Below are 23,256 nucleotides of genomic sequence, written 5' to 3'. Positions count from 1 at the left end.
TTGTGAGCCCTATATGGGACAGTGACTGACAATATCTGTAAAGCACTGCGACATACGATGGCGCTGTACAAGTAGGTATAAAATAAAATACCCCAAAGCATATTTTCCCTCATTTGCATATGAATACATAACAATTTACATGAAAACGAGGCTCCAAAGCTGAATAACTGAGGCATATTGGGAAACTGTCGGATAACCTCTGCAAAAATACATTTATAAACAATTTGCTGAAGACAGACTCCCTTTAAAAATTATGAAAGCTTAGGGGAGTATTCACATTATGGTCCTTTAACAGAACTGAGATGTCCTATCTTTTTCGGTGTGGCCTGCTGGGGAAGCAGTATATCAACCAGGGACAGAAATAGACTTGACAGGCTGATCAGGAGGGCCAGCTCTGTCCTGGGGAGCCCCTTGGACCCAGTACAGGTGGTGGGTGACAGAAGGATACTGTCTGTGGTGACCTCCATGCGGGAGAACAAATCCCACCCCATGTATGGGACCCTGATAAGCGACCGTCTGCTTCACCCCAAGTGTGAGAAGGAGCGCTATCGCAGGTCCTTCCTTCCAACTGCGACCAGGCTGTATAATCTACATCAGACCAAACGAAGAGCTCTCCGCACAGAGAACTAATGATTATGAGGATGACCATGAGGTCTTCCTCTTTCTCTTCTGTTTTTCCTTAGCTGCCATGGACTCCTAGTATATCTTCTCTTCTCAGCTTATCTGTGTCTACGTCTGTAACATATTACTCTGTATTATCCTGTATCTGTATTACTATGCTGCTGTAACACGCTGAAATTTCCCCAAGGTGGGACTATTAAAGGATTATCTTATCTTATCTTATCTTATGTGTCCATTATGATGGACACATCACGTTTTACAGCCATTACAAACAGATACCTTTGTTTTCTTGGACAATTAGCAGGTGAAAAAGGTCTGAAATGGGTGTTTTGGATATTAATTATAGAACAGGACCCTATGCAACTTTCTAACGCTGGGTTCACACCAGCGTCAGGTCTCCGTTCTCAGGTTTCTGTCTTCTGCTGGCAGAAGACGGAAAACTGTCAGTCCGTGTCCGGCCGTGAGCGTTTTGTGCTTTCTGTGGCGAAACAGTTTTTTTTAAACCGGACACAAGGTCCTGCATGTCTGACTATGTGTCCAGTTGAAAAAAATGGTTTCGCATAAAACGCTCACGGGCGCTCACAGACGAGACACTTTTCAAACCCATTCAATTGAATGGGTTTGAAAAATGCCTGCAGGTTTCAGGAAGGAAACGGAAACCTGTATAACGGAGACCCCGGGTGCAGATGTGAATGAGCCCTAATACACACAAGTATCACACGTATGTTTTTTATACCACAGTAGTAGACCATGGGCTTTGCATAGTCCAATATTATAGCTGTTATATTATGTAGTGAATATATGGGCTAACTGAGTAGAATTAAACAGGGGTTTAGTGACAACAAATCCATATCCCAACATATCATGTGAACCCCCCCTCCCCGCCGAGACATCTGCTAACTAAATAGCAATGAACCTGATCCCCATGTTCTGCATGTGTCATGTGTATCCAGCAACCCTAACCCTGTCAGGGGGTCACATGACACGTTGAGTTCATGACTAGAAGGAATATCCCTGATTTAAGATCCAACAACAAAAATAAACTTCATATGGCTAATATGACAAAAATCATCCACAAAATACATAAATATAAATAACTCTACAACCTCCATTTTGGATAATATTTTACAATAACCTAAGCATTTTTTTCATTAAATATAATTTTTGAAACCTTTCACTGTACAAAGGAGGAATGTTCCGATAATACAAGGAATAACGGTAATTCTCAGCCTTGCAGGAGACTTCGCCGACTGTCAGGAGTACCTGCGGGAAATTGTTAATTCCATGCCCCCCTGCAGAGTTATTATCAGTATGTTCACACTTGTAAATGGAGCAATTCATATAATAAGACCCAGTATTATAGGTAATCTTTTCTAGAATCGACTCTAAACCAGACCTTTACTTCAAGCCACAAGTTTGGAGAAAATATTCAGAGCAAATAACCGGTCTGAAGGAGGATGTCTGAAGAAAGCGGAGAGATACTGATGGCCATCTTGGTTGTTTCTTAATTTATTTTTTACTTTTCCTGTCCTACTCTCCATCAATCTATCTTCATGAAGAATTTAGCTGATGGGGAGGGATAAGGGTTAGAAATATCTACCGGTACTTTGTGTGTAAGGCTGAGGCCCCACATTGCGGAAATGCAACTTCTTTTGTTGCAGATTTTGCTGCGTTTTTTTAGCCAAACCTAGAAAGGCTACAAAAGGAATGGGAAATATTTAGGAAGGTTCTTACACTTCTCCCTTCTGCTCAATCCACTCCTGGCCTTGGCTCAAAAAACCTCAGCAAAATCGGCAACGAAAAAAAGCTGCATTTCTGCAATGGCCTCAGCCTAAGGTGGTCTTATGATCTGATTATTCACAATATAATATATATTTTTTAAAAAATTTTAAAAAAATTGAAATCACTCAATATTGGAGCATTGTAATAATAACAGGGATGGAGTGAACTTGCCCAAATCTGCCCTGCAGGAGACTTGATAAGAATATTGGCACCAAATTTCAACAGTACCAGTAGATAATGGTAAATCCACGCTAACCTACAGCAATGCACCAATACAATAAAATGTACCCAGCAATATAAGCAACTTTTTGGGCCATTCAATTCTATAAATTGTGAGAAAAGTGTGAGATCCCCCCTGTTTTGGCCCCACTTCTAGGCTTCTGAATAGAGAACCACTAGCAGTCAGTAGCCCCAACTTTGGCGCACCTGACCTGTCCATGTAATACTCCATCTGGATACCAGCAGTAAATAATGCAAGGGAAATATATGGCGGGCTGCAACAACCATAGCTGATCTACAGGGGCTTCCAGCAGCTAAACCAAGCCATGATTAACTAACTGACAAAACAGCATCTCTTTCAGAAGAGGCTGTCAAGATGAGACAACCCCTGTAGGGATCAGTAATATCCAATTTTATATTTTGCATTAGGATTACTGTTACTTCCAAGCACATAGCAGGCAGGGCCCTGCTACAAGAAATCTGAGTGTGAAATATTCAAGTCAGAAAAAGTAAGAAAGCATATAAGCCGTAGCCCCTGTTCTACATAGAGTCTGGCGATGCATCCTACTTAATGAAATGCATCCCCTGCGGCTTCCTTAAAGCTGTACATTGAAGGTCTCTTCTGAGAATCTATTTAATAATGATTTACAAATGCAGCAGAATGTCTTTGTGCGGCTGCTCATTTCTCTCCTTTTCTCTGCAGTTTCCAGTGTTAAATACGATACTTTGGGGAAGGCATTTGAGTACAGTGTATGAAGAGGCCGTCTTCAGCCAGATAACACTCCTTATATGTGCAATTTCATGTCTTGACAAAACATCTTGGACAATAAAGCAGAAAAAAAGTCAAAATTAGCACCTATGATGGCCCAATTTCTACAGTAGGGAACTGCGTACTCGAGACACTAGACTACAAAATTGGAACATAATAGCAGCTTCAGACTTGTCAAGAGAAGAGAAAACATTGTCCTTCGGATGTTTGTTATTGAAAATTGCATGTTGTATTTTGCTCTATATCTTCAGTCGAGACTCTCATAGATAATTCCTATTGTATATTTTATAGGTCTATTTTCATGTAGCTTTTTAGACAAAGTACTGGAAATGTACAAAAGAGAAAATAGGACTCCTTGAAAGACCCTACACCTAGACAATATGAATAACTGTTCCTTCTGAAGGCTCCACATTCATTATTTTAGCCTAGCAAAGCTCTTATAATTTTTTTTCCTTAGCCATAAATTCCACTGACTGACGGCCATAGTCCTTGGGGGATAAAATCACTTGCTGATAGGAAGCCTTAAAGCTATTTTACTATCTGGATTTATTTTATAGCCATCTGCTTCCAGGACACAATTTTTCTTCTCATGTGTGGTTTGCCAAAGGCAAGAAACACATCTTACATTTGCCAGTCTGTCTGTATGAAGTGAAGCAGCCAGTCCCTTGGCTTGGCATTACTCATTCGGAATATGGTAATGTGGCAATGAAAGTTAAGAACGTAGATTCATCACTGAACTCCTCGCCAATGACATTCATTCTGCTGGAGAGAGAGTATGGAGAGGAGAGGAGAAGGGTGAAAGCTCTGGAATTACGGCGATATTAAAGGTCAGCTTACGAGGTGATTTGGATTGATCGCTCACTTGTGAAAGTCACCTGGGGAGTTGTAATGGTTGAGATCCCAATGGGGTCTCTCCTCGCTCGGAGTGCTTCTGTTTACTATCCCACTAATCTAAAACGAGTCTTAAGGCCTGTAGACCTGTGGACTGAGTAGGCCAACCACTTACTCCAACTCCTCTATTTTTCCACAGCCTGACTCCAATCTGACTACGACTCCTGCTCCAATGACTTTACCAATGGCTGACATTCAGGGTCAAGCGGGAGCTGTAAAGCCCCTCTATATCACCAAAAAAAAAAATCTGGTGACTGAATTCTTATGAAAACGGCTATGCTTAAAATAAATTATTCTATATTAATAATTGTATAATATATTTTAAAATACATATTTATTTATTTATTTTTAATACGGGGTCAGTGTCAATCCAACTCATACTCCACCTAAGGCTGGTCCGACTGCTACTCAGTAAAGGGGTAGGATTTCAGACACCAGCACTCATCCTTTACCATCCACAGGAACCTCAGGTTGCAGTTGTGATTCCGTTATGTCTATCTATCTATCTATCTATCTATCTATCCATCCATCCCCCCCCCTCTCTCTCTCTTTCTCTCTGTCTCTCTATAGAGAGAGAGAGAGCGAGAGAGAGAGGGGGGTGGGGGTGGATGGATAGATAGATAGATAGATAGATAGATAGATAGATAGATAGATAGATACATATAATTTTTTTTTTCTCATGACTGGATGGAGGTAACTCCAAACCAAAGAAAATCAAATTCTTTTACCTAAGGGAAAACATTTTTCAAGAATCTCTCTGGAAGACCCAGCATTTCTTCAATGAAGCCAAATTTCTCCTGTGGGTTCTACAGGGAAACCAAACACTTACTTGTATACATAATAATGAGGAACGGGGATAAGTCAGATAGCGAGTTAGTCACAGAAACTCTCCCGGGTGACCTACAATAGCAATGTAGTGGATGGGATTTAAACAAATTTGCAGTTTTTTGTCCTTGCAATTCAAAGGTAGAAACCTGGGCCAGCCATTGGGGAACTACAGCCGATACCCACAATGAAAATCAGCTGAATTTTGTCTCTTCTTTGCCATGAGCAAGTCTATAGTAGGATGCCTACTATGGAAATCCTAGAACAGAACTACTGCATTTATCCTTTGTCTTAAAGGGGTTGTACAGGATTTTTCATTCATAGCCATTATTATCTGATTGGTGGATGACAGACAGCCGACACCTACACAGATTAGTTGTTTGGCGGTGCCTTTGGCCTCTGTACTGTATAGTGTATGGAGCTGGAAACAATAGCTCTGTATGCTTGGCCAGGTGGTGTTACTGCAGCTTAGCCTCCATTGATGTCACATGGCTGTAATGAAGCTCAGCCGCCTCCCTAACTACTGATAGGGTCCATTCACACGGAACCCATTAAAGTCAATGGGAGGCTTTTTTTTCAGCACTGAAATTCCACACCAAGTTCCTCACCATTTTCCTCCGTGTGAATGGACCCATACAGATAGCCTCTTAGATTATATTACAGGGGAGAGGTGAACACTCCTTGAATAGAGGAGCAGGATGGCATGCTTTTTTGCAGCAAAAATATCAATGTGAGTAACATTATTGTTCCAGGTAACCTTATTGTGCCTACCATGATATAAGTATATGTCATTTTATAGAGGTGACATCTCATACGTAACCTTAAGCAGCAAGTTCAAAGCATAGAGAGGACCTTTCACCATCCCAGCCAGCACTTTGTATCATTTAATAGGCGATTCCCCACAGATTCCAGCACAGCTGGAACCTTTGGCACAATTGGGATATTATCTTTAGTGCCTGATATGATACTTAGTCTCTGTATTATCAAGTGGGCAGTGTCAGGTAGGAGCAGGAAAGGGGTGCAATTCTGATCTCTGACACTGTCCACTGGAGCTCTGAATCACACACCCCTGCTTGGTACAGTCCATCAGACAGAACAGAGCCTAAATATATCAGGCACCAAAGTGGACTGCCCTGACTGCACAGGAATGGTGAGAACTAGAGGAGAAATTCCAACTAAGCTGCAACAAGTAGAGGAGCAACTATCCTACAAACTAGAGTTGGTGTAGGGGGAGAAAGGTCCTCTTTAATAACTGTACAGTTATTTTGATCTCCTTTACACACAGGGATAACACAGTACAGGTAATGCCCACAGCGATGTCACAGTACAGGGATAATGCACACTATGGCATTATAGCACGGGGATAACACACACAAAACACTGTGTACACTGTGACATTACAACATATGAAGAAACTAATAATAATGATGTCACATGCAGTCATTATGTTATCCCAGTAATGGAGGCACATTCAGTGTTCTACATCTCCTTCAGGCAGCCATAGCTATTACTAAGTGCACCCTAAGCATCAGTGGAAATGGGCCCCCTCTGACAGTTATACCCATGTACATATAACTAAGAAACATAAGTCTTAGGCTAAGGTCCCATGGGGCAATACGCAGTGCTAAAGTGTTGCGGGAAAAACTGCAGCGGGAACGCATCGCGGTTCTTCCCGCTGCGCTTTGAACAGAAAATTCACTAAATTTTCCTCTGCTGACTTTCTGTTGCCATTATATGTACGGGAAAGCCGCCGGGGTGTCCGCGATGCGGTTTTAAATGCAAAGTGGGCTTGGGATTCGCATGAATCCCATCCACTTTGCAGATACTGTAAAACACTGCGATATCAAATCACAGCATTTCCGGCCTGAGGGGCCCCAGCCTTAGAGTTTGTGCTCCTCATTTTTTAAGACTCTAGCAATGCACCTGACTATTAGTCCTATACTGACGGGACGCTAAAGACATCCCAAGCTGAATGTTTGCACCACTGGCAAGTGGATGTGTTATACTGGATATACTACACTGATGCTATATAATGGTATACCATTTAGTGATATACCAGTATTAATAAATATGCTGTGATAAGTCTACAAGTAGACTCACCCTAAATAGTGCACCCAACCAGAGGGATCACACCAAATCAACAACAGTGTGAGAGTGAAACCCAAGACCTCAGTACTAGAACCCACCACATCACCAATGACATTGTTGAACACTACAAAGTCCTAAATCATGCCCCGTGAATATGCCATAATTAAAGCTATCTGTTTATCCGATAGAAATGTACACGTACTGTATTTTACAAATCCACATTCATAAAATATTAGCCTAGTGTCCTATATAATAGAACCACCAAACCGACAGTTTTTGATTTTGTGTTTTGTGTATACTTTATTAACAAATGTTGGCTCTCTGTGAAATCCTACAATTTTTCTCTCTTTGCCTCTCACTGTGTATGGAGTACAATTCGATTAATTCCCACTCATCTGTGTCACCATAGGAGAAAATAAAGTAGCAAATCATACTGTGGAGTCCGAACCATGGCTTCAAAATGAAAGGAATACTTATTTAAAAATTATTTTATACAATTAGTGTATTATACAATAACTAATATTGAGAAATTAATTATTTACATAGGTTGTTGCACTTTCAATCAACGGATATTTGGTGAATTAGAGGATCTCTACTGCTTCTGTCTGACCATGGTTGTCAGTCATTCATGAAGGAGTCACAGTTGGAGCAGGGGTCAGAATCAGACTGTGAAAAGATAGAGGAGTCAGAAGTTTGCCTGACTGACTCCACAGCCCTGCTAATAACTCTATATGTTTTACATTGGTCTATGACCAAACTTTACATACAGTTTAGAAGTAGCTATGTACAGTCATGCAGTCATGCAGAGAGTAGGTTACCAGAACCCAGCCTTCCGGATAGATAGGCTGACCCCTCGTTCACATCTGCATTTGGTAATCCATTCAAGGAGGGGGTCCCCGTGTGAACCCAAATGCATTGGCAAGCGGTGTGCAGTGAAAGTACACGGACCCTATAGACTATAATGGGGGTTCGTGTGCTCTCCGCGTACTGCCCGCACGAATCCTGCGGACATGAAAGTAGATCACAAAGTACTTTTCTGTCCGCATGTTCCATCTGTTGTAGTCTTATGGGGCCCATGTGCTTTCATGGCACACAACGCTTACCAAAGCTTTTAGTATTCTGTTCGGGGGGTCCCCATTGCGACTCCCCAAACGAATTACCAAACGCAGATGTGAACGAGGGGTTACAGTCACATGAATCACACAATCTTTTCCCCCTCGTGAATTGGCGTCTCCATTGCTGATATATTTTTGTCAATATGTAAATAAGCTGTTAGCAGCAATAACATTGCTAATGCTTACCATAAGCAATGGCTCCAAAGTGCTCATATGAATATGGAGAAAATGGCGATATCTCATCATCTGAGCTACCCATTCATAAGAGGAAAACCTTTAATTCAGGTGACCCTAATCTATCTGTAGAGCTGGGATGATATGATGGATTCTGGCCAGCAGTCCATCTTTCTTTTGGCTTCATGCACACAACTGAGTGTTCTATTTGAGCCTAAGAGGACTGTCTTCCAGGTCCATGTACCCCTTTCAAAATCAGTATAGGACCTGCTCTACAAATATTTGCATATAACAGAAGCCTAGATGACAGTCAGATAGCACACTCGGTCATGTGCATGACGCCTTAGTGAGAGCTCCAGCAGTAAGACCCCTTCACCGTTCTAATATTTATCACCTATTCAATGGACAGATGGTAAATGTACGTGGCTGGAATAACTCTAAGAATTACATGGTTCCTAATAAATCAATAGGTTGCCCAAATAACATGAACATGATGGGTTGTCCTGAGTGACGGACCCCCCATCAGTTAACTCAGGGGGTATGTCAAAAGTTCTACGAGACAAGATGGATAACTCAGCAGGAATACAACTTTAACCCTCACTGACCAATTTCTACGTGTTCGTTTCCGGTACATTTGACAAAAATAGAATGACTTTCCTGTTGGTTGCAGAGGGTTACATCATCTTCTCTGTAGAATTACTTATGTGCCTCTTTCATAATTGCCCTTTTTGTCCTGACAATTACACATGTACTGTTACTTGTATGTTACCTATATTTTCCCTCTCCTACATTCTCATCTCCGGCTCTAGACATGGGATCTAGAATTGTTTGCTTAAAATAAACAAAAAAAAAAAAAAGAAGAAATCATAAAAAATGGATGACTCAAGAGATACTCTATAACGTGATCTAAAAGCAACCAAAGTAAACACAACCACACAGGGCAAACAAACAACCTACATAATGACATTGTTCACAAGAATATTTACTGTTAGCAGTGGCAACACAGGAGATGTCCTATTACCAGTAACAACTAATATATCACTGCCAGGAGACTAAGGTGACTAAAGCCACCATATGACAATAACAGTGGAAATCAAGTACAAGCCACATAACAGTTTGTACGGAACTGCAATACATGAAAGCCACTAGACACAAGGAAGGACGGGAACTATAATAGCGGCTGTCAAAATAAATCAGCAGAATACTCGAAATCTCATTAAACTCTTCATATCATCTGAGAAAATGCATGAAAAAGAGAAATACAAAAATTTAATTTGATGATTCACTCATCATGGACCCAACCATAGTTCCTTAAAAATGCAAGCCAAATAATCTGGTACAGTATCAAAGCAAAACACAAGCTTATAAAACTTACATCTGAGAAATAGTTCATTTTCATGTTTTTCCTACTTCTGAGCAACACAGTTGTTTTCATGCTGCCAGGGCTTGCTGTGGGTAGGATTGCCAATGTAAAAGACTACATGACTCCTCTCCACTCCCTAGACAATGTTTCTATTTACTGCTGCCTGTATGCTCCCTTATCACATGCTATCAACTACTGGCACTGTGCTCTGCTACTCACTGCCTCTGTACTGATTAGCTGCCCAGCATGAGAAACACAGAGATGGAGAAAAGGAGGGACAGCAAGAGCACAGTAGAGATAGCATGCAGGCAAGAGGACTGGATTTGAAACCTCTCTCAGTATACTTTAGGCACCTGATCTGTGGAAACAAGTGTTACAACTATGTATTAAATAATAAAACACTGGGTAAAACTAGAGCTGAAAAAGACTTAGGGATACTGGTGACCACTAAACTTAATTTTAGCAACAAGTGCCGGGCAGCTGCTGCCAAAGCAAATAAAATCATGGCCTAAGTTAATAGAGGAATAGACGCTCACAGGAAGGATATCATTTTGCTTCTATACAAATCGCTGGTCAGGCCACACATAGAATACTGTGCACGATTTTGGACAATAGTATATAGGAAACATATAGCTGGAGGAATGCGTGGATTGGATATAAAGACAGATTATGAAAATTTGAGGGGTTGTTCACTTTGGAAAAAAAACGGGTTATGGATGACCTTATTACTATGGACACATATTGCTTTCCAATGATCTCTTTATACCTAGGCCTATAAAATGACAAAGGGGCATCCCCTACATCTAGAGGAAAAAAGGTTTTTATATCAAAGTAACAAGTGGTGACTCTTTACAGTAAGAGCGGCAAGACTATTGCCTTTATTGAGGGTAATAATATCATAAATTGTAGGAACTAGAAATTTTGGAGATAGGAAGTTGATCTAGGGACTTAGTCCAATTGCCATATTTGTAGTTGGGATTTTTTTTTTTCCTAAGATGGGGTAATTGACGTCAGCCTTGTGGGGCTTTCTTGCATTCCTAGATCAACTTGGTAGGTTTATAGGTTGTACTTGTTGGGTTTGTGTCTTTATCCAATCTTATCTACTATGTTACTAGGTAAGATGGGGATGCAAACATGCACAACTGTGAGGTGCACATAAACCAGCCACTTGTCTGTGTAAACATGACTGATCCATTTTAATGGGGGTTTCCAAGAATAGATATTTATGGCCTATCTTTAGGATAGATCATTAATATCAGATGAGTGGGGGTGCCACAGCCAGCATCCCTCCTGATCAGCTGTTGTGACTGCCAGACCTGCACAGTGTAGAGAGCCAGAAACAAACAACTCTGTACACTGTATAGTGGCCATGCCATTTGTATCTGAGCTAAGCTAGTGCGGCACAGTGACTACACAGTATGTGTCGGCTTTTGGATCCATGCATTGTGTAGATAAAGTATCTCTGCAGATAACTGGTGAAGGTGCAACAGACTTCTACCTATCTAATGATAGTTCACCAATAACTAGTCATGGACAACCATTTGCACAAGTATTTCTCTCCCTCTAATTAGGTTTGGTATACATAAACTTTAAAGAAATCATTGGATTTTGAAAATTTTAAAACAGAAGACTCTGCACTATGCAAAGTGTCACACATCCCTATAGTTGCTCACACAGTAGCTCATCCTATATGGTAAATGTGCTTGGTACTGCAGCTCTTCCCATTTGGTGGCCCTAGAGTTCAGTCATCACTTTTAGAGTGTCTGAGCTCACCATGCCTTGTTTGTCCAATAATACAAGGGAAACAAGTCACTGCTATAAAATTCTACACTTCTTGATTATCTGTCAGCAGAACCAACTATTGGGACATGTTGGAATCCAATATGTCTGATCCTCAGTAGCTATTGCAACACAGTCAGAGGAACCTCATACACATTAGGCTGGTATCTGCTGACATCAGTGTGTATGGTAGCTTCACAAACATGCCTTCTTATTGAACCACTGATCCGTTACATTATGCTTCCTATAAGATACTATGAGTGCAGATAAGGAAAGACTATCAACCACATCAATATCTTTAAACCTATTTAGTGATTCCCATCCACAAACTGACACATAACAGTAAGAAGCAGATAAGATTATCTGTCACATTTAATACTGTAAAATAGAAGTTTCATCACGGATAGAGGACAGTTGAGTATGGTCATTATGTACATAGCCAAATATACAGCCCTACACAATCTTCGCCCCCATCTAAGCATTAGTAAACAGTTAAGATCATAGTTAGATGGTGACTTACTGGATAATGACCTTCTCAAGGAGCCTATTCACACTGGAGTAGATTAGCTTAGACCAGGCAATGAAAAATACCCCAGATTTTCTCCAGTGCCTGATGCTGGGTAATAAATCTGGGGAAGTTTTAGAGCAGGGGTAGGGGACGTACGGCTCTCCAGCTGTTGCAAAACTACAACTCCCAGCATGCATACTTGCTCTGCTGTTCTTGGAACTGCCATGGAAGTGAATGGAGCATGCTGGGAGTTGTAGTTTCACAGCAGCTGGAGAGCTGAAGGTTCCCTATCCCTGTTTTAGAGCATCTAGTCTAAGTTTATACCACCTATTAGTTGACTTATTTGGCTAGGGAAATTTGCATAAGAATTTTGGAGTAATATCAAAGCACAATTTCACATCTTAAGCCCTATACCTTTTTCGCTAAATCCCACCCATTTGTCTAATCTGTAAAAGTGACTAAAATGCATAACAAATATGGTGCGCCTTGTAGGTACCAGTTTTGTTGCAAATTAAGCCAGAATTGTGTTCATTGAGCTTGGTAAATCTACCCTACAGTGGATAGTGTAGAAAGGTATGCAATTGTATACTATCACGTTGGATATATCTGCCTATTACCGTAAGCACGTATCCAGACAATCCTTCCAGAAGACACATTTTACCATATGTAAGACAGAAAATCCAACACCAGGATAACGGATGGTAAGAAAAAACAAGTCGTGTATACAGGAGTAAATCCGAAGCTTATTCAACTGGCTTCTGTATTTCAGACAGATGTCCTTAGTCACAGTGAAGGACATATGCCTGGAACACGTAAACCAGTTACATAGGCTTTGGATTTCAATGGATTTTTAAAAAACAAATTGGACTTTTAACCACATACTGTTCTCATACTGACTTTTCTGCTTTACATTCCCATGAGAGACAAGGCTGATGGGAAGGGGTGAGAGACTTTGGGTGACAACAGGTGAGCATTGACTTTGTTTGTTTCTGCACTTTTGGAATATGTTTGCCCTGTAGTGATGTATGGAATTGATACAGTATATAGGTGCATAGCTTAAATGTATTAAACTCCATGTGAACAAAACCTAACCGGAACATAGTGGCAACGATTGTGGCTGCAATAGCACAGGACCCATTCCTTGCATACTTCGAAAGCAATAACATCCTTCATAGAAATCAATTGATAACATCCCCAAAAGCTAACCACCAGGGCTTACATGGCTCCTGGGAATTGTCCAGTCCTGGTAAAATTTAATGTAATTACTCTTGGAATGTCTAAGCATCAGGAGAGTCTTCAGAAGAACAACTTGCACTTAGTACAAAATGCTTTTCTGTCAAAGTGCCCACTCCATACGCTGCTGTGTTTACCGATTAAAAGCGATGATGGTTCACAATATCTTACTTGACTGACAAGGAGTGTAGGCGTTTCTGGATCCTGGAAGATGGTCACGAGTTTATGCTGCTCGGATTGGTTTCCAAGTCTTGAAGGTACTTCCAGCTATTGGGAGCTTTTTTATTGTCTATCCTCAGGATAGGCCAAAAATATATGATCGATGGGGGTCCCACTGACTTTAATGGGAGCTGAGCTGTAGTGAAGGCGTCAGGAGGCCTATACAGCAGACTGAGCTTTCTTATTCTAGCCCTGTGTTGTGTATTGGACATGCTCAAGAAGCGGCCATGTACAGAGAATCGGCCTTGGAGCTGGGTATTGGCCCTCTATCAATCATACACCATACACCAGGTGAGGAAATTGTTTCCCATTCTTAAGGCCCTGATATCTGGGAGTACTTTCAGCATTTGTAGACGTATTGTAAAGTAAAGCTATATTCACACGAATCACTTTCACGGCAGTGAGATGAACGTTTAACGGCTGTCATGTGGCTGCATGAAAATCAATTCATGCGAATGGGGATATTCACATGCGAGATTTTTGGATGGTCAATTTTAATACAACAAGAAATTATCCCCAATCCAAACTATAGGGTGTTATTTGCTGATCGTGAAGGTCTGACCAACCCTTTGTGGGAACTGGGGTATTGTGCACCCCAGTCTGAATGGAGCAGCAGGTCAGGCAGTGCGCACTACTCCATTCATCTCGTGGAGATTCACCAGAGGTAGCCAAGCACTGCGGTCTCATTGAAATTAAAGGAGTGGTGACATGTTAGCAAAACTCTCAGTAGGATGTTATTTACAATCTCTGGACGGCCACACACAGACACACAGACAATTGGCTCTATTCGAACAACGCTGATGCAAGTCAGACATGAAAACAATAGCAGTGCATCCTATGTGGGACCCATTTTCAGGAATCAGATATCCATGAAAATGGAATAAAATAGGACAAGTCCTATTTGTTAACAAACCGTCCACAATGTCCATAAAAGAATGGACATCTGAATAGCCTCATAGTTAGGCATTATTGTTAATGTAGCCAAGTGGCGGCCATGAAAAAAAGCGCCATCACGCAGATGAGAGTCTCGTTTGTGTAAATAGAGTCTTATGTTGTCATGAAAAGCTGTTAATGTCTTGACGTGTCTAACTGAGAGGAAATGTAAGGAAGGATATGTTTGTATGGTATTTACTACTATGGGTAAGTCTTTTCTCCATGATGACAGTACTATCAAGTTGTTTTTGGAATGATTAAGATTAGTCTTAGTATACCACTCGAAATATAACATATCGTGGAAACTGGCACTATATGGCTCTATATAGGTAGTATCCGGACAAAGTATGATACATCTATACAATGCATGCCTGTGCGGTAATTGTTTAAAGAGGACCTGTCAATATACATAAAATTCATTAAAATAAATTACTAATTATTTAGAGGCAACGTGGATACCAATTTTTTTTTATGTAGCTTGTGATCCCGATGTAGGGCTCACAATGTCCATTTTTCCCTATCAGTATGTTTTGGAGTATGGGAGAAAATCCACACAAGCACGGGGAGAACATACAAACTCCTTGCAGATGTTGTCCCTGGCAGGATCCAAACCCAGAACTCCAGCACTGCAAGGCTACAGTGCTAACCACTGAGCCACTGTGCTGCCACCGTGCTGCCCCCATGGTTACCAAATTTTGTCTAGAATTCTGTGTAAGGTGACAGGTAGGGTTGAGTGATCGGGATTGGAAAAGACCGGATCTCGATCGACAATCGAGCAAATTTCACGATCGCGATCAGGATTGGCTGAAAAATGATCGGAAATCGAATTTTGAAATTTCAAGATCGGCCCAACCTAAAGGTGACTTTTCCCATAGAGAAGCATTGACTAGGGTTGAGCAATCGGGATCGGGAAAGATCGGATCCCGATCGGTGATCGAGCAAATTTTACGATCGGGATCGGCTGGAAAATGATCGGAAATCAGATTTTAAAATCGATCCTGAAATCTCAAGATTGGCTCAAACCTAGTGACAGGTCCTCTTTAAGGGCAGTCTACCATGACCAAAATGATTTGTAAACCACTTATATGGTATTGTAGGGGCAGTTAGTAATATAGTGAATGAACCATTTTATGTTAAAGTGGAGAAAAATCAACCTTTGGCTGGGGCCCCACATGGTGTAACCACAGCGGTTCACCAATAAAAAACACAGCATTTTACAGTCACTGCAAACTGTATGAGATTCTAACAAATCCCATCCACACATTGCAGATTTCTAAAACCATAGTGCTTTGGAATTTGCAGCATGTAAACTATATCTACAGAAACACTGGCGGTTTCCCTATAGGTAATGGAAGCAGAAAATAACTTTTCACTTTCTACGTGAGGCCTTAGTCTTAATCTGTATGCAAATGAGCTGTTTAGTAGACTTGGGGTGTGGCTTTGCCTGTCAGAGCACCCATTGTCCCCCCATACCTTCACACATGTGATAATGACACCTTTCGGCTTGGTGGCAGGACAAGGCTACTGTCCATGTAGAAGAATTACTCTCATGCATAAGATGCTATCTAAAAGGTTTAAAAGTAGAAGCAATGGACACCAGTGACTATGTGCGCAGTCCCGCTACTGGCTATTACATTACATAATTGCTAGGCATACTTAGCATAGTGAGAACTTGCCATTTTAAAAGCTACAGCACTTAATATATGACCGTGCATGTAAAGTCTTCACGCTTCCAGCTGACATGGAAATATTCCTTCAGTTGCATCTGTCACAATAAGAGATCATCAAAAGAAAGGAAAGACGTATAGCGCGAGAGAGTGCCCCTACCCCTTCCTCCGTGTAGTAACCTCACACCCTCCAAGTACTCTATAGCCGCCTGTCTTGCCTTTTTTAGGAGAGAGCATGTCGTGAAGGCTATATTTGAATCCCAGAGTAAACAAGAGTTCAGCACAAGTAGATGGACATGGCAGCTGCTGGACATGAATCACAAAATGATTCAATGCAGGACATCGCACTTCACCAGGTTTTACCTAGTGTTAGGGATTATTCTTATTAATCTGTCCATTGTATTCCTTCATAGTATATTCTATCGCATTAACCCTTACAGTATAGACATCACTCACTGCTGTAGTCAGTTGTTCCAAAGTCAGAGCTTTACAGGTTGTCACTCACCTTTCCTAGGATCCTGAATGACGATGCAGCCATACTATTACACAATCAGTAAAGGGGTTATACCATGAAATATATTTATCCTCTATCCAGAGAACGGAAGATATATACTGATTGGTAGGAGCAGTGGCGTAACTAAAGTCTTGGGGCCCCCTACCTCATCCCTACAGCAAATTCTTAATAGTGATGGTTACGGTTCTAAGGAGTTTAGTCCACCTTAGTGTGGTTAGGGTAATGTGTGGGTCTCCTTGGTTTATGGGCCAGATCAGAGCTGAAATCTCAATACTGATGCCAGTGCTTATGGGCCCCCTTAAGGCTCCTGGGCCCGGTGCAACTGCACTTTCTGTACCCCCTCAAGTTAAGCCCCTGGGTAGGAGGTCTGACTGATGAGACCCCCACCGATCCTAAGAACAGTGGGTGTTTTACCACAGTTGTGATTGCAGTCCAATGCCTGGTGGAAGGGATGTACCCCTGCTCCAATTCACTTCAATGGGAGCACTGGAGACCTCCAAAATACAGTACAGAGAAAAAACTGCAGAGAAAAAGGCAATGAAAATCTGCAACATTTTTTCCCCGCAGTGTTTTTAGTTATGATTTGCTACATGGGGCCTTAACCTTAGATTCCTTGTAAGGCTCAGTTCACACATGCTGTTATTTTAATAAATTTTTTAACTTACTGTAAAAAAAAACTTTGTTGCAGAATTCAGTGGCTCACAATTACAAGTGGAATACAATCCAGAAGACATACTGGATCATCTGTGAAGGAGTCAGTATGGAGTTGCTCTGCGCTCAGGTTTTGGAAAGAAAATGTTGTGGTAATGATGATATTTTTTACAAAATTTGCAAGTGACTAAGAGGAACGGTATGGAGCCCCCACCTAGAGATTATAAGAACCAGCCCCCTATATGTCTTTAATTAATAATGGGAACACATCCTTAATATACTACATATGAAGGGAAATGTTTTTACATATTTCTTCCGGAAATGTTTCGCTTCCTACAAGGATATATTCCCATTCTCAAGGAACAGAAACATCTATGGGAGAACAGATCTCCTCAGCGCAATATGAAGGCATCCTTATATTACAGATGACGGAGTGGACGACTCGGACTAGGAGGACGTTGGTGCACACGGATAATAATACTGTATGTGTCATTAACTGAATTGTACTGTGTAGTTAACATTAGAAATGCAAGGATGTGGTCAGGAAGAAATTCATGGAATTTCCACTGAAGAAAAGACATTGCCTGGTTTAAATAACTCATTATTAAATATCCCATGAGGCTGAATTCACACACATGCAGTTTTTGGTGCAGGTTATGAACAAACACATTAACAAACCAATGATCCATCCTCTGACCTCAGCAACAACTCAGTAGTACCTGCGGACAGCTGTCACTATAGGATAGAAAATGGGAAAAGTAAAACCCCAATGCACATCTAAAATAATACTGCTATACTGTGACTATACTACAGCTCTATACAGTGTCCACATAATAATACCATATAGTACTCTGGCAGATACACAATGCTCACACAATCCCACTGTCCACAAAATACTGCATATACAGATAGTATTCAGATATTACTACCATATACTATTCTGGCAGATACACAATGCTCACACAATCCCACTGTCCACATAATACTGCACATACGCATAGTATTCATATAATACTACCATATAGTACTCTGACAGATACACAATGCTCACACAATCCCACTGTCCATATACACATAAAGGCTACTACATACATCACTGAGCCAGAGAGGACAGTGATACAGTTCTCCCTATTGAACACATTCTCAATGTAAATGTATGTCATGCCAGACTATAGGATCTTTGGAGCAAATTGGTTTTCCACTTCATCGAAATTGCTCCTGGGTCCCTCCTGTTACTTGTCAACCCCTAAGAAAAAGGAGCCCTGTGCAACTACCCAGTTTGCCCCACTTAAAACTAACCCAGCACTAAGATACCCACATGTAGGCAGCATGGTGGCTCTGTGGTTAGCACTGCAGCCTTGCAGTGCTGGAGTCCTGGGTTTGAATCTAACCAAGGACAACATCTGCAAGGAGTTTGTATGTTCTCCCTATGTTTGTGTGGGCTTCCTCCCACCCGCCAAAGACATACTGATAGGGGAGAAAAAAAAAAGATTCCCACAGGTTTACCTTATAGTTCTTAGCTCTACATTTTGTAAAAACTCCAGTGCAATGTACAAAGAAAAAAATCAAAACAAAACAAATCCAGTATAAAAAAAGGATTTAAGAAGAACCAGATCCATTCTTCAGCATTTTAGAGAAACTAAACAGCAGATAGAGAAATTGAATTACATAACAGATGGAAGCTCACACGTTGGTTCTGACGTCAGCGAGGGTCTTGCTTACAGCTTGCAGTCTAGTATGAGGTCTATATTCTGACATATAAGCCAGGTTCAGAATTGATATTTGACAACATATCTGGGGGTGCATGAGCTGGAACTCCTTGGAATTCAGAATATTTCTTTGAAGGTTGAAGTGTCAGTAACATCTCAAGTACCAAATTTCTATAGAACCATGTGACATTTTTTTAGGATGTCAGTTGGCTTCCCCACATGACAAATGCCAAACAATGTAATCTTCTAACCCATAGCCAACCAGAAATGAACACAGTACTAAACATCCAAAGTTATGCGGGGCGCACAGCCAAGAAGATGTATTTTTGAGAAAACTATGGCTACAAACCATAGACCCCCAGGGATTCTACAAAACCAAACTTTCTCCAGGATCACACTTGATTCAGTGAATCCATTCTTCTGGTCTGCTGCAGGTCAGACAGCAATGGACACCGAGGGACCCCCTTGACAATATCGGGGTCCCCGAGACTTTTTAATCCAGAATTTATGCCTGACACTGTGACAGAGACTCCAAACAGAGATATGAACATATGCTTAGAAAGAACAGCAATATATATTCTATCCTATCAATGAGGAGAGACATATACTAAACCAGGGGTAGGCAACCTTTGGCTCTCCAGCTGTTGTAAAACTACAACTCCCAGCATGCATACTTGCTCTGCTGTTCTTGGAACTCCCATGGAAGTGAATGAAGCATGTTGGGAGTTCTAGTTTCACAGCAGCTGGAGAGCCGAAGGTTGCTGACCCCTGTCCTAAACCATCCAAAATATACATAACCAATAAAAGTGCAATGATAAGTAATCTCTACGTGGTCTCAAAAATACATAATATATGTTGGAGCTAAAAATCTGTCACAGGATGTCTGTTCAGGATATGGTGATAGTCTTTGCAAGAAGGTGGACTTTTTGGGGAGGTTTCATTGTATTTCTCTGCCATGAAGTTCTCCACTGAGGTATTTTATTAGGGAAGTACATTAAGATCAATGAGCCATTGCCATTCTAATAATAGAATATAGCAGGAAGGGGGAAATCAAATTCCCAGCCGCCTGCTTGTACACTCTGTCAGCAGAATACAGGTACTGTTTATAGCAGCCTGTTTTCTGTGAATGAGACGTTCATGGGGCTGTTGTCATGGGCTCAATGGCATCACAGCAGCCGCTGTAGACGTAAACAACATCTGCCAGGAAGATGATTTCCCTGTCGCTGTTGTCAGAGAACTTATGGTAACATTATATTGGAAAACTACTTAGGGTGGAATTCCCTAACATAATAGGGACAGCAGCCCCAAAATGTTGTTTATAGGCCAGATTATACAATACAATATTAAATATACAATTTATTATCCTACGTCGCAACTCTTCTAGTAGACATCCCTGGCAGAAAATAGGCCATTGTGGGTTTCCCTAGTAAAAAAATAATGGTGCACTATTCACCAACATATTTCTTCCAGTTCATTTAGATCTGCACTAAGGATGCCAACCATCCACAATGCCATCCAGCCCGGTGATACAGACACTACAGGAGCGTCCCAGATCCTTTCAATTTATTGGGCCTGAAAACATTGCTTATTCTGCTAGACCCTGGGATGTACCATTACATAAAGGGTATCATCTGCTTTCTGCAAATAAACTGGGGCACACCTACTAGCCAAAATCTGACCTGACGGGGACGCCAATATATCAAGTACAGATCAAGAATAATCTTTTAATGCATTTGAGCAGAGGCAGTAAATATACTGTCGGGATTATAGCACAACTGCAAACATGCAGTCCAGTATTATATTGTATTCACTACTAAAATCTGATGTGTAGCGTGTAGTGTATAGCTAAGAGCCTGGCTGAAAGGGTTAATAGTCCAGTGACTTCTATATAGACCTTTTGGCACAGGTAATTAAAAAAAAAAGTAGCAGAAGTTTAATGCACCAGCAACAAAGGGTTAATATCCCCAGTGGCAAACACATGACTACCACATGCAATATGATATATATATATAGCAATTTCTCAAGTCTGAAGCTGTCAATGTGCAAACTATACCTGCAATATATAGAATGCCATATAAAGGTATCATTGCCAATGTGTGTGTATAAAGGGTTAATGCAGACCCTACATCGCACTACAGTGTGTCAACTCTATACAGTCCATGCCATCCTTCTCCCATCAATCTCACATTGTACTGCTGTATCAATGGCCATGGAAGGGTTAACGCCCCATCACTTGACAGATTAGTAGCTTTTATTTCAGGAGTTCATTGGCTTCACCCCCTCCCCTTGTATTTTGCCTAGCTACAGCAATTCAGAATGGACAGCACTTGATGAAATAGGATCTTTGGCATTTAATGGGTTAAGAGACCCCCTTTTGTGCTCCCAAGCGTCTTCCTCTTCTGAGATGGCCCCAGCAGTAAATAGTTAATCCATACTGTTCCCCCCCCTGCACTAATCAAATCAGTAACGCTAGATATGAGGGGAAAAGACCTCATTAACCCCTTGCAGGGGGTCTCTGGCCAGATCTCCATAGGCTGACATCTCCGCATACCGTGAATGAAGAGGTTAAAATGATTGAGCCCTGCACCCCGGTTGTCAGTCATGTAGCAGCAGCTGGGCAGTAATAGAAGGAATAATGTGCAGCATTCAGCTAGCCAGAGACATGATAGTGTTTATAGAGATGTAGCAATGTATACATCACTTGTAGTGGGAGGCTGTATACACACAGGGTGCACACACTGCATGCTATACATGTCTGGGGCTGCCTAGATGTGGCTACAGCCAGCACTTACCCCTAGTGCAATCCTTGCTTGGCTGCTCCTCTTTTTGGTGTTGCTCCCCAATCCAGCTCCTCAGGGTTCTTGCATTGCATCTCCTGGTTAATCTGTGCCTGGGTAGGGGGAGGGATCGTTTGCATGTCACTCCAAATTGCCTTACTTGCTAAAAATTCTCTCTTCTCTCTTTTGCAGCTGTCAGGGCAGGCAGGGAAGTGCATGTGAAGATACAAGACAAGAGGAGGAAGAAGAGGAGCTGCTGATGTCAATCCAATGCCATGCACTGTGTGTGGTGGGTAGGGGGGCACACATCAGCATGTCTCTTCTCATCCTTTCATTCCAAACTACATGGAGATATTAAGCAAAGTCTTCACTGTTGCAAAATATCAGCAGCCATGTTATGCAGACTTCCACTGGGGGAGCATCTAACAATTTTACATGCTCTGTATAACAGAGATTGCTGAGGGAGTGTGTCTAAAGAACCAATGCAACTTTCCCATTGCAATGTACTAGTCTCCAGGAGATCTGTTGGACGCTGTCTACATATGTTATGTATTTATAATGTATTATATAACGTTTACAGAATGTGATATAAACAAAGCAGATACATTTCTGCACAGTGAAACACAATAGCTAGTGCACAGTTACACTGAGAGGTAGTAGTGTTCTCATCATTACACTGAGAGGTAGTAGTGTTAGTGTTCTCACTATTACATCAAGAGGTAGCAGTGTTCTCTCCAGTACACCGAGAGGTTGTAGTGTTCATTAGTAGTGTTCTCTCCATTACATCGAGAGGTAGTAGCGTTCTCTTCATTACACCAATAGGTAGTAATGTTTTTACCATTACACCGAGAGGTAGTAGTGTTCTCTCCAGTACATTGAGAGATAGTAGCATTCTCTTCATTACACCAAGATATAGTAGTATTAGTGTTCTTTCCAGTACATTGAGAGGTAGCAGTGTTCTCTCCATTACACCGAGAAGTAGTAGTGTTCTCTCCATTACATCAAGAGGTAGTAGTGTTTTCACCATTACACCGTGAGGTAGTAGTGTTTTCACCATTACACCGAAAGGCAGTAGTGTTCTCTCAGTACACCGAGAAGTAGTAGTGTTCTCTCCATTACACCGAGAGGTAGAGTAGTATATTGAGAGGTAGCAGTGTTCTCTCCATTACACCGAGTAGTAGTGTTCTCTCCATTACATCAAGAGGTAGTAGTGTTCTACCCTTTACGCTGTGAGGTAGTAGTGTTCTCTCCATTACCCCGAAAGGCAGTAGTGTTCTCTCAGTACACCGAGAAGTAGTAGTGTTCTCTCCATTACACCGAGAGGTAGAGTAGTATTCTCTCAGTACATCGAGAGGTAGTAGTGTTCTCTCCAGTACATTGAGAGGTAGCAGTGTTCTCTCCAGTACATTGAGAGGTAGC

The 23,256-nt window shown here is 41.4% G+C and overlaps 1 protein-coding gene across 4 annotated transcripts in view; it reads right to left on the bottom strand.

Annotated features, from left to right (window-relative positions):
* SLC8A3 (solute carrier family 8 member A3) overlaps positions 1 to 22,247 on the bottom strand; it is a 229,836-nt gene extending 207,589 nt beyond the window's left edge. For 3 of the 4 annotated variants that reach the window (XM_075282877.1, XM_075282878.1, XM_075282879.1), the window contains exon 1: positions 9,860 to 10,096. In XM_075282877.1, the coding sequence (XP_075138978.1) occupies positions 9,860 to 9,919 (60 nt within the window). In that variant the 5' untranslated portion in view covers positions 9,920 to 10,096. Of the gene's footprint in view, positions 1 to 9,859; positions 10,097 to 21,852 lie in introns of those variants that run through there. The other variant, XM_075282880.1, reaches the window with a different exon arrangement.
* Between the last annotated feature and the right edge of the window lie 1,009 nt (positions 22,248 to 23,256).

The sequence above is a fragment of the Leptodactylus fuscus genome, chromosome 7 (genome assembly GCF_031893055.1).
Source record: "Leptodactylus fuscus isolate aLepFus1 chromosome 7, aLepFus1.hap2, whole genome shotgun sequence".
Taxonomy (NCBI): Eukaryota; Metazoa; Chordata; class Amphibia; order Anura; family Leptodactylidae; genus Leptodactylus; species Leptodactylus fuscus.
Note: the sequence above shows the minus strand (reverse complement) of the source record. Positions and strands in the feature narration are given on the sequence as shown.